The 16,002-nt window shown below is 38.5% G+C and overlaps 1 protein-coding gene across 1 annotated transcript; it reads right to left on the bottom strand.

Moving 5' to 3' along the window:
- Window positions 1–3,360: 3,360 nt before the first annotated feature.
- Window positions 3,361–14,526, bottom strand: TM4SF20 (transmembrane 4 L six family member 20). The gene is made up of 4 exons (XM_082690129.1): window positions 14,295–14,526; window positions 9,045–9,110; window positions 5,584–5,735; window positions 3,361–3,676 (listed from the first exon to the last, which is right to left on the bottom strand). Exons 1-4 carry the CDS (start codon window positions 14,475–14,477, stop codon window positions 3,388–3,390), a joined length of 690 nt encoding a protein of 229 aa, XP_082546255.1. The 5' UTR covers window positions 14,478–14,526; the 3' UTR covers window positions 3,361–3,387.
- Between the last annotated feature and the right edge of the window lie 1,476 nt (window positions 14,527–16,002).

Raw genomic sequence — 16,002 nt, 5'->3', positions numbered from 1 at the left:
TAATCCCTATCAAAATAATACCAGCATTTTTCAGAGATAGAATAAACAATTCTAAAATTTGTATGGAACTAGAAAAGACCGCGAATAGCCATTACGTTGAAAAAGAAAACCAAAGCTGGTGGCATCACAATTCCAAACTTCAAGCTGTATGACAAAGCTGTAATCATCAAGACAGTATGGTACTGGCACAAAAACAGACACATAAGTCAATGCAAATGAATAAAGAAATGAGAAATAGACCCACAACTCTATGGCCAGCTAATCTTCGACAAAGCAGGAAAAGAATATCCAATGGAAAAAAGACCGTCTCTTCAACAAACAGTGTTGGGAAATTGGACAGCAGCATGCAGAAGAATGAAAGACCTAAATGTGAGATAGGAATCCATCAAAATCCTAGAGGAGGACACAGGCAGCAACCTCTTTGACCTCAGCCATGGTAACTTCACACATCTCCAGAGGCAAGGGAAACAAAGGGGGAAATGGACTATTGGAATTTCATCAGGATAAAAGCTTAACAGCAAAGGAAACAATCAAAACTAAATGGCAACCAACAGATGGCAACCAACAGAATGAGAGAAGATATTTGCAAATGATGATGGATAAATATCTAGTATCCAGAATCTACAAAGAACTTACCAGCCTAACACCCAAAAAATAAAAACTCCAGTTAAAAACTGGAAGACAGGGACAGACATTTCTCCAAAGAAGACATACAGTTGGCTAACAGATACATGAAAAAATGCTCAACATCACTCATCGTCAGGGAGATACAAATCAAAACCATGGTGCAATACCACCTCACACCTGTCAGAATGGCTAAAATTAGCAACTCAGGAGAAAGCAGATGTTGGCAAGAATGAAGAGAAAGGTGAACCCTCTTACGCTATTGGTGGGAATGCAAACTGGTACAGCCACTCTGGAAAAATAGAGTTTGGAGATTCCTCAGAAAGTTAAAAATAGAGTTACCCTATGACCCAGCAATTGCACTATTAGGTATTTGCCCAAAGGATATAAAAATGCTGATTCAGAGGGGCACATGCACCCCAATGTTTATAACAATATTATCTGCAATAGTGAAAATATGGAATGAGCTCAAATGTTCATCAACAGATCAATGGATAAAGAAGATGTGGTATAGACATACAATGGAATATTACTCAGCCATCAAGAAGGATGAAATCTCGCCATTTGCAATGACATGAATGGAACTAGAAGGTATTATGCTAAGTGAAATAAGTCAGAGAAAGACAAATACCATATGATTTCAATCATGTGGAATTTAAGAAACAACAGAGGAACATAGAAGGGAGGAAAATAAAAGATGACAAACGATAAGAGACTTAACTATAGGGAACAAATGGACGGTTGCTGGAAGGGAGGGGACAGGGAGATGGGGTAACTGGGTGATGAGCATTAAGGAGGGCATGTGATGTAATGAGCACTGCATGTGATATGCAATTGATGAATCTCTAAATTCTACCTCTGAAACTAATAATACACTTATACGTTAACTTGAATTATAAAAAATGTTTTTTTTTTTAAAAGCTGATGAATAAATAAATAAATGATGAGAAGGACATGGTTCCTGCTCTCTCAAATTTTTTGGTAGTAGTGGACACACAAACATTTATGTTACTTCGTGACAGGTAAGGTAACAGTGGTCTGGGTAAGTGCTAGCTTAGTTTGTTGGAATCCTGCACCCTGGGAAAGCTTTTTCAAGTAAGACACCCTGAAGCTAGACCTTAAGGATAAATAGGCCTATAAAATAGGAGTATAGGTAAAAGGTCTCTATATAGGAAATAGATTCGGGGGAAAAAAAAAAAGCCTGTGTGTGCTTCTGATGTTACTAATTTGGGGGGGCAGCTATAATGTAGGTATTGAAAATTATTTCTAGAAACTTAAGCCCAGTAAACTTAAATAATTGAAGTAAAATGCAGGAATGATCACATTCAGAAAATTGGATTTTCAGTTTTGTCTTTCATAACATCTTAATATAGTAAATGCAGGTTTTTTAATTCTATCTTTTAAAAAATGACATGTATAGAAAGCAGCTTTTGAATTCAGACTGGCACTTTTTTTTTTAATTGTGGAAGAATGCAAACAGGAAAATAGAAGAGTATAATGGATTACCATATACCTGTCACCTAAATATAACATTTTTCCATAGCTTTTGGCTGAAGTATTTTAAGAACATGATATTTCCCCCAAAACAGAAATATACATTTCTTTAAAAATAAGATTTTCGTGTATAACCATAAAACCATTGTCAGGACTAAAAATGTTAGCAATAATTCTTTGACATCACCTAAACCAATCTCCCCTCCCTCCCTGCCTGCCTGCCTGCCTGCCTGCCTTTCTTCCTTTCTTCCTTTCCTTCCTATCCCTTATCTATCTATCTAAGTAGGCTCTACGTCCAACATGGGACTTGAACACATGACCCAGAGATTAAGAGTCATACATACCTCTGACTACGCCAGCCAGGCTTAGTCCCCCTAAACCAATCCTTGTACAGGCCTCCCCAGTTATCCCCCAATGAAATGAGTCTACAGAAGACATTTCATTGAATCCTCTTTGTTCTCTTAATCTGGAATAGTTCCCTCAGCCCAGCCCACCTTTTATCTTTCCTATATATATTTTCTTGTGGAAAACGGGGCTACTGTGTGTTTACTGCCCCACCTTTTGGATTTGTCTGACTATGTCCTCTTCTCCAGATTGTCTATAAGCTGGAAATTAGGTCTAAAACCATTCAGGCTATCTGTTTTGTTTTGTTTTGTTTTGTTTTGTTTTGTTTTATTTCTTAGTGTAAATAAATAAAGTTCCATATTTTCGCTTCCAGGATGACTTCTGTTCCTTCCTGTCCTCCGTCCCTCCCCATCTTCGTTCTCTTTCCCCTTCCCTCCCTTCTCCCTCCACACTTGAGAATATACAATTTAAAAATTCGAATAGTACAGAAGTATCAAAAGGTACAAAACAAATTGAAAACTTCTCTCTACCTTTCCCCAAAGTCAACCACTGATGATTGTTTTTGCTTTGTATATGAAAGGCTGATTTTTTTTTTTTAACACCTCAAAGATGACTTTTGGCCTAAAGTGACTGATAACAGCTTTCTAGACAGTGTTCCATTTTTGAACTTCTAAAAGAATGTCTTTTTATTTTTTTAAAGATTTTATTTATTTATTTGAGAGAACACAAGTTGGAGGGAGGGGCAGACAGCCTGCTGAGCAGGGACCCTGATGCAGGACTTGATACCAGGACCCTGGGATCATGACCTGAGCCAAAGGCAGCCGCTTAACCAACTGAGCCACCCAGATACCCCAAGGAGTGTCTTTTAAATGCAATTCTCAAATGATTCAAAACTGCTAATATTTTCATTTTATTACCATGAAACTAAACAATTCTACTTCTCCGTTTAGTGACCCCACACAGACAGCCAAGGAAACCGATGGCCATCTGACTGAGCCCAAACAGGAGCTCCAGAATCCCCACGAGCAGTAGGCCTAAAAACACCGAGAAGTGGATCACCCTGTGTTTGTTTTCTTCAGAGTCGAAGTTCAAGGTATGCTTTCTCCAGTCACTGGCTGTGACGCCATTGATGGTGAGATTATCAAAATCAGGAGGAGCGACACAAGACTCACTGAAGAACCACTGCAGATTGAAGGAGTCTGGATCAATGTCACTGAAATGAAAGAAATGACAGGAGGTTTTCAGGAATATCACTTACCATGAAAAGACTGCATCATCGTGCCCAGAAAAGGGCAAGTATACTAAAACAGCAAGTCCTTTGAAATACTATGCCCAGAAACTATAGCTAAGACCCAAGTTTCTGATCATGTGTCCATGTACTCTGATCTCTACAAAACTCTTACTGAGTATCTGTCCCCTCCCTCAACCAGCATTTCTAGAGTACCTACTCTTGGGTTGAACCATATGAAATTTTCTGTGTTGGAAATAACTGAATATTCTTAATCTCCCATGATTCAACCTAATTATACAGGTGTTCCATTACTTGCTAAAGACATGTAAAGTAAGGTGCTCCCTGCCCCTGCAGGAAGCTCAGTTCTTCCTACAAAATGGCAGCGTTGCATCTGCTCTCAAAAGGGCTGTGCAAATTTTACTGACAAAAGGCATGTTAAAAAAAAAAAAAAAAGTCTGATTAAAGGGATTTGTGCCCATTGTAACAAGGTTTGGAAAATGAGAGACTTCTAACCCGAACGTGATCTACCCTAAGATGGTTGTTCCCTCAGTTTACTACCAAGTAAGGCTAAGTGGTCTTAGAGAGTTTGCATTTCTGGATACCAACAACTGACATTTATCCTGGGAAGACAACAGTATTTTTGGCACATGGAAAGGGAGTATGCTTTCTGCAGTTTGCAGCAAGCCTAGCATCAGTCTTGGAACTCTTTCTCCCCAGCTGGAGTGGCTCTCATCTCCAGAGCTTAGCTGGGTGCCCGGTGAGTTATTCTCTCCTAAGGGCTGAATGTGTAGAGCATCTGTGCTTGAAATCTTTTATTTTGAACTTCAGATCTAGGAAAGGGAATTTTTTGTTTTGATTTTAATTCACAACAACTGCAGTATGCAAATTTTGAGGGATTATTCTTTTTTAGGGTAGCAGGAGAAAAGGAGGGGGAAATTTTTTTTTTCATGTATTTACAAAAGTGAATTCTGGTTATTTTCAAAAACTGAGCAACATATAGATAAGCGAGAATTAGATTGTTCTTTTCTTCCAGTTTTACAGACTGTGCCTAGATTCAGGCACAGAACCATCTTTCAAGTCTGAAATGAGCCACTTACAAGTAACTCCTCTATATTGTCACTATATGAGTTAAACTTGATTCATTCCCATGCCTGCAGTATATTTATAGTACGTCTGCATGAATCCATCAACTGCTTTTGTTTCTTTTAGGGCTTATAAGTAAGGCTCTAGATTTTATGTATTGTGTTTTTATTCATTTTTTTAATTATAAAAGTAACATATGCTTAGGGCTTAGAAACTGAGTTTGGAAGTGTAGAAATGCAGTGCTCCCTTCACTCCTCCAGGGCATCCTCTATAACCATTCTCAAAAAAAAAGTTTCTGGCATATATTTCTAGAAATTCTTTAGACACATATACACTTGCAGCCATAGATTTTTTTTTTTTTAAGATTTTACTTATTTATTTGACAGAGATCACAAGTAGGCAGAGAGGCAGGCAGAGAGAAAGGAAGAAGCAGGCTCCCCGGTAAGCAGAGAGCCCAATGTGGGGCTCAGTCCCAGGACCCTGAGATCATGACCTGAGCCAAAGGCAGAAGCTTTAACCTGCTGAGCCACCCAGGCGCCCCGGCAGCCACAGATTTTTAAAAGACAAGGATAAACCATCTGAGTCAACTACTCCTTCTAGACAAGATTCCTGCCCCCCACCACCCCACAAACCATTCTGAGTGGTTCTTCCATTTCTATGAAGTTGTGCCAATTGAGATTAATGTGCTAAATCCCTAAGAACCTGTGTTCCAGTCATTCCATCAAAGAACAACGTGTCAGCACCACACTATTCTCATGGAGCTAGCTGAAGCATGTGAGACAATCTGTGAAAATCCGGATACTCACCTCAAATTTTTGAATGAAAATTCACAATTGAAAGTGCTGTTCTCTTGAGAGTTACAAATGAGAGGACCTTCCGAGAGAGCCAGGATAGATACCAACATGCAATACACAGCACCAATGACCGTGATGACATTCAGAAGTGATGACAGAAACATCTGGAAAACAAAGAAGAAGCACTGGTGTATGTTCTCACGTGTTCCTGGACTATTTCGAGACTCAGCAGCACATGCAGACTTCTGACCAACTGCTGCTGGTCTCTGGTGCCCCTGTGGTCCTAGGTCTTAAGATCTCCATTTGATTAGGTCTGATTTATCAAAGAACAAAGAGGGCAAAGTCTCTGCCTTTTGATTAGACTTACTAAAAGATTGTTGGGCTTGCTACTGTTTTTGGAAAATCTGTACCTTTTTACACCCTGAGCCTTGTCCACTTCAAGGGACCACTGACATCTAGTACCTCCTCCCCATTCTGTGTACTTCCTACTTCACAGAACCTGATCTAGATCTTAACCACCACATTTTGGCATCTGGTCTCCTGACTCCCAAATCTTTCATCCAGATTTGGCCCTAATGCTATGAAAGGTCAGTGGTCCCCATTCTGCTGAGATCAGTCAATAGCGTCATGTTAAGCACAGAGCTTCTCAACCTCAATACTGCCAACATTGGGCATTTTGTTTGGGGGCCTTTCCTGTACATTCTGGATTGTTTGGCAGCATCGCTGGTCTCTACTCCGCTAGATACCAGTAGCTGTCCCTCCAAAGTGTTGACAGCCAAAAGTGTCCTGGACACTGCTGAATGTCCCTCTGGGGGACAGAACTGCTCCAGTGAAGAACCATGTTGTGTCAGGGAGAAAAGCTGTAAGCCTTTAAGCACCTTTCATTTCATGAGTGAGAGTCAGAGAAAGCAGAAAAAAGGCATGAAATTTGCCAATAGGAAATGTTATGGCCCAAATGAAAGTCGGTATATGTGTATGCTTTTCAGAAAAAAGCTCTGTGTTGTTTCAGTGAAGTTGTTAGTCAATGATAATTATGAGTTAAAATATGCAGAGATGAAGGAATACTTGTCCTTTTCCTTGGGTCCGATAATACTGCCACTTCCAGAGGGTTCAGGAGACGTGGCTTTAATGAGTAGGCAGAATAAGGGGCTTCTTTATGTACCTCATGCATGTTGTTGCATATATTATCTCATTTAACCCTTTCAATAACCCCAAGAGATAGATACTATTATTCCCACTTTAAGGATGAGAAAAATATAATTCAGGGAGGTTGGCAAACTGTCAGAATCTCACAACTGGGAAATGCTTGTGCTCAGATTTTAATCACTACATCAGAATTCTTCGAGCTAAAAGCAGAGAATGATGGATTTGGAGTCTAATTCAAATCCAGATTCTTCCACACTACTGTGGCCTGTGCAAGTTACTTAATTTGCACACCAAGAAGTGCACTATTTATATTTTGGTCATTTATTCTTTCTAACTTCTTATCACTACAAAGGGGCCTGGCTTTAGAATGTGCTCTTGGGGATCTGAATTCCCCCAAGTGGGGGGTTTATGTAAATGACTCAGCAAAACCAAAGCATTTGGAAACAAAACCAAGAAGTGGACAAAGGGAAGGAGCAAGACACAGTTAAAGTAGGGGAAATAGTTGGAATAGTTAATACAGGAGATAAGCCTTGGTGACCCCATTACCCACCCAAGATCTAGCCTTTGTCGCCTTTGTGATGCTTTGGTCTTTTCTCAACTTGGAAGATAAGTGATATGACTTAAGCACCAGTCTTCCCAAAGTGAGAAACGTGCTTAGGAACACTTTATTGCATCTACTCAATATAAGCTGGAAATTTTAATTAAATAACCAGCACCACTATTATTAACAGAGCATGAGCAGTATTACATAGCATCCCCTACCCCTTGGCACTCTAGAGTTCCTATATTTCTTGGCACGTAATAATCTGTAATGTTGCAGAAAATTCCAATAACTTTCAAGGTTGGTATGGGGGAGCAAAACCTGCAGAGTTAAGCCCAACACCTGCATGAAAAGGTGTCTTGCTTCTTCACAACTTACTGTCCTCCAAGGACAGAAGAAACTTAAGTGATCATTGAAAAGATTACTTGTCATTAAAGGTATGTAGGGGGGAAAGATTCTTAAGGGAAATATGATTTGACACAAAAATCTATAGAAGTGTTCTGATATTTTAGAGTTCAGGGATTTAGATATAGCTCAAGATATCTTTCTCAAGAATGTAAGTACAATATAGAGGTAATAAAAAGTCAACTGCAAATTATAAGTTAAAAAGAAAAGTACCAGAGAGGAGAAACTGAAAACTAGTATTTATTAAATTTCTATGGTATATAAGGAACAAAGATGTAGTATCAACAATTAGCAAAGTAATTATAATCCTAGATAAATATCAAGTGTCAGAAAAGGGTACTTTTTAAAAATATAAATATTAATACAGATATAAATATGCACACTTTTAAACCCTAGCTCTCACCCCTGGGATCATATTAGAATCACCTATATTGGTTTTGAAAAATACTGAATCTCTGGGGGCCACCAGGCATTGATATTTTTAAGATTGTTCTGGGTGACTCTGATGTTCTCATAAGGCTGAGCACCATAAAACCTCAAGATCATCCAGGAATATTTACTATGACGGCTTGTTTATTGATCCAGCCCACCACTCCTTAGAGAATAATGAGAGACCTCAGTGTTGCTTATAATAACAACCGTGGCATATATAGTGTAAATATTGTGAATTTTGGAGCCTGGTGGATTTGGACAAAAATTCACCTACTTATTAGCTATGCTACCCTGGCAAATTATTTGCTTTCTCTGAGCATCAATTTCTCAGTCAATGAAACAGACACCATAATATTTCCCACTTAGTGGTTTTGAGAGAATTAAGCAAGATTGTAGCGTTGGAAGGGTTCCGACCATAATAACGTTAGGCTAATAAATATTCACTTCCTTTACTTTTAACTTAGTTACAATTTTATACTTAATGATTACACAGTAAATGTTTGAAAATAAATAACCATTGTCTCCTTTAACTGGATAAGGACAATTATTTTGATCGTAGCAAACCAATCTTTCATAGAATTGAGGATACACTTTCCCAAAGTCTTTTACATACACCACGAAAATGACAAGTACTTGAGAATTATGAAATTGATTACAGCTCTGGGTATAACTTCCAAATCTCCTTTCTTTGAAAGCCTTTAGGTTATTGAAACTGAAGATTGAGGAAAGGTCTGAAGACTGACTCGAAAGCTTAATTCTTATGGGGAAAAAAAGAAAAAAGATAAACTTCGCACTTTCCATATTATCATATAATTACTGTAAATTGCATGTTTCTATGACTGTGGTCCTGCCACTGTTGGGCAGATAGTGATGACTCGGGAAGCTTTGCTGCTGTGTCAGTAACTGAATGTTCCTGCGCTTTGGCTCGAGGCCGATGGTCCATACTCACTCCAGTTCTGTTGTTGCAGCACGCTCTTTTTCTTGCTGCCAAGGACATTGTTGTTGCTGGAATGACCTGGAAATCACATCAACAGGAAAGATGAATATGATTTCTTCTCATCAGATGAGAAAAGCAGTCATCTCCACCTCCCAGCAGTTGTGGGAAATCAAGGCTCAAGGGAACAAAAGGGGAAATTTGGCAATATCCCTTGATCTTGTGCACTTTGGGATCCCCATTTCAAACACAAAGATTAAAGTGGGGAAGGGCTGGGGCATTTCAGGACAACAGCTTCAAACTCTTCCATCTACATTCTTACTTTACTTTCATCTTTAGAGAGAATTGGATTTTAAATGGATTAGAGTGAGTTAGTTATTCATTATTTTGGAAGGAATGTTTCTGAAAGAATTGTTTGCATCATCCAAATTTTCCCTTTTGTCTTTCTTCCTCTTCCTTTTTTTTTTTTTTTTGTTACTATAATCTATGACCACTTATTCAATTTCCCAAAAATTGTATAAATTAATCTGGCAAGAACCCAGAAAGGAAACTGCCTGACAGTTGGGAACTAAGAATTCTGTCACCACCCTCTCCCACTTCTGAACTTCCCTCCTACCCTCAGGGTCACCACCATCTTGCCAATCGCCAAATTTATGTCCGGAGCATTATTTTTTTTTAAAGATTTTATTTATTTTTTTGACACAGAGAGATCTCAAGTAGGCAGAGAGGCAGGCAGAGAGAGAGGAAGGGAAGCAGGCTCCCTGCTGAGCAGAGAGCACAATGTGGGGCTGGATCCCAGGACCCTGAGAACATGACCTGAGCCGAAGGCAAAGGCTTAACGCACTGAGCCACTCAGGCACCCCCAGAGAATTATTTTTGGTTCCACATTCTCCTTTCTGCTCATGTATCCATGACAGATCATGACCTCACTTTACACTGCTGTTTGGGAAAACTGCATATAGTGCCTTCTATGTCAAGGGACATGTACATCACTGAGGAAAACTGTGAGAAATGATGCCACATTCTCAGGATTAGGTTTCAATTTTGAGTAATATCCACTCAGCAGTTATGACTAGAAATTCTTACTGGAAAAAAGTTTGTAACATTGAAGAGTGAAATGTAAATCATTTCCTTCCACTGTAGAAATTTTAGCCATGAGCTTTTCCTGCTCTCTCAGCACAACTGCCCTAAAGCAGCTCTCTCTTTTTCCTCCCACTCTTGTTTTCTAATGTTTTATTGAGTTCTAACAACAGCCAGCTACTGTTGTAGGTGTTGAACATGGTTCAGTTCATTCCAGCTTCAGAACAAGCCCATGAGGTGGGCGCCAGTATTACGCCCAGTTCACCAATGAGAAAACTGAGACATAACAAGTTTGAGTGACTGGCCTATGAAAGTGGATGAGTTGGGGACTTAAATCTAGGCACTTGGGGGCCAGAGCCCAGAGGCTCAACCATGATTCTACACTGGGCAATTCTGATAGATCTCCCCTCCTCCATACGGTCTATTCATTCTTATCCTTCTCCTTCTGCAGCACCACCTGGCTCATCTCATCGTCTCTTACTGCTCTTTCCCTGATACTTCTTTTCAAGCCCACATACACCTTTGTTCTTTTAGACCAGGTCTAAGATTTACACCTTACAAGGCAGCCTCCCTGACAGACTTTACCCCGCTCTAACCATGAGCTGACTCCATGTCACTTGTGGAGAATGCGGTATTGTTCTCAAGCTTTGCTTATATATTGCCCTGAACACCAACACTGTTATAATTCAGGGGGCACATGGATGTATGATAGCCCAGCTACTCTGAGGCATACCTGAGAGCCCAGAAGAAAAGGAAAATAAATTCGTTTAGCTCTCAAATAGGTGTCAACATTCATGGACTAAACTTCTTTTGTTGTACTCACAAGCTATCCTGTCTTCTGGACTTAAGAAGAAATAATTCAGAACAGAAACTGGCAAGCTGTGGGCCACCATCTTTTTTCAAAGTTTTATTAGACCCATGCCCATTCACTTACATATTGTACGTGGCTGCTTTCACACATCAATGGCACAACTGAATAGTTATGAGAGAGACTGGATCGCGAAGCTTCAAATATTATCTGGCTCTTTATAGAAAAAGTTTCCCAACCCCTGATTTAGAAATGTAATGAGTCCATTAAAGTTGACACAACATTAAGTTACAGCTTAAATGTATAAATCATTCCATTTTCCTTATCAATGTAAATTAAACTCTAACTTTCTGAAAGATTAATTTATTTCAGAGATGCTGAACATTTACTTTCATAGTTCTTTTTTTTTGCAAATGTGTTTTATAAAGTAACAGTGGCCTGTGGTATATGTATCCTCACCCAGTTGACTTCATGACATCTTAACACATCTTTGTTCCATTCTTATGTGTAACTTGATAATTCACTGTATTTCAACGATTTTGCCCATTCAAAGTTTCGGAACTAAGATGAACAATAAAATGTGATTTTTTTTTTAAGTCATCTCTATAACCAATGCAGGACTCGAAACCACAACCTGGAGATAAAGAGTTGCACCTTCCACCAACTGAACAGGCACCCCTGAATTGTACAATATGTATGTGTGTACATATGTAACTAAGTTATAATAAGTTTTCCAGATAATATCCTGTGAAAATGAGTAATGAACTACTCTTTCTCTTCAATTCCTAAGTACATTTAAATTCATGAGTTTGTGAAATCAAAAATCTTGATAGACTTTTATTTTTATAAAAATATTTTATATTTTTTCTTATACATACCCATACTTTTATCCAGTTTTAAAAGTAAGGTAGTATATGATTTTACAAATGAAGTACAAGAAAGCTTTTAGATCATTAAAATACTGATAGAAGGCAAACTTTTGGGATTTTCCTAAGTACTTGAACATGACAGTAAAACACAAAGCCATAGCTCATCATGAATATAAAAACTACAATTTGAAAATTCTTGTCATACATAATATCTTCTAATTTGGTTAACATTCAACAATTTGTTCTATGTTTAGACTTTAATAATTGATAAATTATCATTATGTAAGAAGTACACTCAATGAATAAGCATGATTAAGATCAGACTTTCAACCAATCTCATATAATAATAAAATGACCTTTATATTTTTTTAGAGGAAACATTTCAAGTCTTTCTTTTTAGTGCCTGGGAAAAAAAATAATATGTATTGATTTTTCCACGTAACAGTTGATAATTGAAGATAATTACGGAACATCTCTTAGTCATGGTTTCAAAAGATGAAAAGGTTCTCTTCTCTTTTCACTGAATCATAAAACCATAAAATGATTGTGCATTTTATGAAGTAATCAATAATGAATTCCATAGTTATTATCAGCTACCAACTGCAAAATCGCCAGTTTATAAAGAACATTTAAAATGCCATAGCAATTTTAGAAAATTTCAAGAACTCTGACAAGAGTGCTATCACAAGCAGTGAATGCTTCCTTATTAACTTTTTCTTGTGTTTACAAGTATATGAAGAGTTCAGTATTTTGGATGATTCCCTTTGAAAAAGATACTCTTCTATATTCTGTTTATAGTCAAGGATCATGAAAATGTACCTGTACTCTGAGACCTTCTATCACCTACCAGTTTGCTTGTGAGCCTAGTCTAGAGTTTGAGGCTCAGTCTATAAAACAACTATTGAAGTTTTCAAGGAGTTGTTTACTGCCTCGATGACATTCTACAATACTGTGTAATAGAGATCCCTCATGTGATTCCAGATCTTCATTAATATTTATTGAGGATCATAAAGTAAATGTAGTCATAGAACAAGGAATTCCAGATTTTCTGGAACTGTTTCACAGATTTATATCACCTTCCTATGCTTCAGTTTCGTGGCCACTTAAATTTATGGAGAAGGTTATGGATTTTGTCTTTCCCCTTTGTCAACAGGAGACAGACGTTGAGGATTATGGTGGTAAAACAGAGCCTTGGAATCAGATAAATCTGGAATTGAGTTTCACACCTACTATGTGCCTTGTTAACATTCCTAACCTTCTGCTTGCTGATCTTTAAAATACAAATGATAGTATCTGCTTAGCCAGATTATTAAATGAAATGAGATAGTGTAAAATGTGAACCGTAGCTGGCACTCAACAGAACTCTCTGTGGGCCCTTCTCTGTGTCTTCACCTCTTCATCTTCCTTCCCTCCTCCCACTGACAAAAACACACATAGAATGTAGGTATGTACCATCACCACCTTATGCTCTGTTATTGCTAGCAAGACATTGTTTTTAACTGAGATGGGGTTCATACTAGAACCAATTTATACTTAAAGCGACATGAGTCATTCTACATGGATTGTTTTCACACAATCCATGATGAACTTCTAGCTAGATGAACTTCTAGTAGCTTCATGAAAATTGCCATTATTGGTTAGACTTAGCCAGCTGCTCCTGGCTTCTGGTCTAAGCAAGATGCATGAAAGCTCATGCTCAAGCTTCTAGAAGGCAGAAAGCAGACACAAATGTTGGCAGTTGCATCATGGTTGAGCACTGTTGCTCATTTCCTCTTAGCCTGGAAGAAAACTCTCAGGGTTGTTTGAAGAAATAGCCCTTCTACCTAAAGCAAGGTGAATAGATTGCTCACAACGTTAAAGGTTAAGAAACCATCAACTTTGGGGGAATGCTTCCTAAAATGGCCTTTTGGTGCCAGAGTGGTCTCCACTCCAGTGTGCCAGCCAAAGATAAATTTTTATCTCAAGTTTAACACGTAATGACCCAAGAGCACTTCCACAGAAGTCGGGGATAAGACCAGCAGCAGTGACTCATCAGCACTGAAACACACACACACACACACATCCACACAAAAGTTCATTTCTCTGACATTAATCAGACTCCCTTGGGTAGCACTTCCCACTCCCGTATTCCTGTGAATACTTTGAGACTAGTATTGGCAAAGGAAAGCTGAGGGGAAGGATTCAAAACATCTTGAACACTAACTATAAAGCTTAGAAGCATGGCATAACACATGTGAAGAAATATGATAGATAGCAATCCAACAAACTTTTATCAAATTATTAATTTTGTTGCCCAAGCTCTCTAGTCCATACCACCATTTATTTAAATTTACTTAAATTTTCATTCTTCACTGATGCCAGTGAATTAATACCATTAATACCATTCCACTGCTCCTGACGATATCCTCAGCCAAGGCATAGCCCACCATCAAGCTGAAAGATGGTGTTTGGGAGTTTGGTAAAATAGGCAGCCTTTTCTCCAAATCAAGCCAAATAAATGTTACTCACCATCACACCTGCTCCTATAATCCCTGGGAACCACCACTCAAAGCAAGAGAGGGGGTTGTGAAAAACTTTGCCTTCATCCACAAAGTTTAAAATGAGAGGAATTGCATTGAGAACTATTCCCAATATAAGTAGAAACAATAAGCTGAATCCATTGCAGGATGTCCATCCCTCACAACAGGTCATGGTCACCCCCTGGTTCAAAGAGAAATCCTGTCAGTGTGGCTGCTGGTGTGGCACTGTCTTGCCTTTTACCCTGAGCCTTCTAGTTAAAGTTTAGAACTTATGAAAAATAACTGTATAAAGTTCAGAGTCCATCCAGGAGGGCAGGGCATTATTATGAGAACTGGTAGAGGAAGTAAGTTGGGTTTCTTTCTTTCCTTCTTTCTTTCTTTTTTTTTTTTTTTTGTAGTTTGTTAAATATTTATTAACGACAACCATTTATAGTTTACACAAAAAATGTTTCCTTGATAATACACAAAAATTTCCTGATAATGGTTACTAAAAACAGCTACTCCCACCCTCCCAACATGTCCACCCCAATATTCAATCTACAGTGGCTTAATCCAGAAGTGTAATCCAGTAAGACCGAAGACAAAACACTTCAGGTCCTGGGCAAGATAATAAAATATGTGTAAGCCTTCTGGACCCTTGGGTTGACTGACATCAGTAAGAGAGCCAATTTTTGATGTTGTTGAAGAAGTGTGTTCATGTCCAATAACAATTTCAGGTTCCTGCCAGTGCAGCCTATCAAGAGGAGGCCACAGAGCACCATCTCTGGCTGCCAGTGCAGCCTATAAAGAGGAGACCACAGACCACCACCTCTGGTTATCACACTGCCGTCAATTATTGTCCTCAGCATCTCTGTCACACTTTCATGTATGTAAGCCTGATCATGACATCATTTGTGTAATTGCTGTTGTTGGTACATCTCAATTTCCCATCAGATGGGAACTGATGCAGGAACACATGGTCAAACTTGCCCTTGTCACCCACTTAATAATGCAGATAAAGGTCACTCTTCACAGCTCCATAGGGGATGGAAGGTGGGAAAAAAATCTCTAGTATCTGTTAGATACATTTATGCAAGAAAATAAAGAGATGAAAACCAAAAAAAAAAAAAAAAAAAGCAAAGAAGAAAAAGGATGGTCTTAAGATATGTTTCCTTAATACCTTTTACTAGTATGCCTTATAAAAACTAAAAACAAGAATATCCATTTTATATAAAGTATGTTTTCCTGTATGCTCACATGCACAAAATTTTTTAAAAATCTGAAGTCATATTATTCCAGTCTTATAGACAAATCCAGTTAGAAGTGGCCTGTCTAAGGCTGGTGGGAGTTTCTGTTAACACTGAAGACCAGCAGTGTTCAAGTATGGAAACCAGAATGAAACAAAAATATGAGAAAGATGGAGGCACAGATCATCATGTCTTATTTTCTTCGAACCTTGAGCACTTACTTGGTTATGCACAGTACATTTCTGGTCTGGGGCTTCATGTTGTCTTCCTACTACTTTGTGAGTGCCTCAAGAAAAGTTCCACCCCTTTGGGATAGCTTTTAAATACCAAAGTTCTCACTCATACTAATTGGCCATCATAGATCACCAAGAGGGCTCTGCTCACCATTGTTACTGAGAGATTCAGGGGCGCAAATCTATCCCAGCTTTCACATTTGTGGAGTCAGAGTAAAAAGATGTGGTGAGTCTTAAC

This window comes from Mustela nivalis, assembly GCF_964662115.1.
Source record: "Mustela nivalis genome assembly, chromosome: 11".
NCBI lineage: Eukaryota > Metazoa > Chordata > Mammalia > Carnivora > Mustelidae > Mustela > Mustela nivalis.
Note: the sequence above shows the minus strand (reverse complement) of the source record. Positions and strands in the feature narration are given on the sequence as shown.

Excerpts from the sequence above, each read along its gene's own strand:
- TM4SF20 (XM_082690129.1), bottom strand. The coding sequence starts at position 14,477 with ATGACCTGTTGTGAGGGATGGACATCCTGCAATGGATTCAGCTTATTG. Across the intron at positions 9,111-14,294 it reads TTATAGGAGCAGGTGTGATG|GTCATTCCAGCAACAACAAT; the intron begins GTGAGTAACATT and ends TGTGATTTCCAG. Across the intron at positions 3,677-5,583 it reads TTTTCATTCAAAAATTTGAG|TGACATTGATCCAGACTCCT; the intron begins GTGAGTATCCGG and ends CTTTCATTTCAG.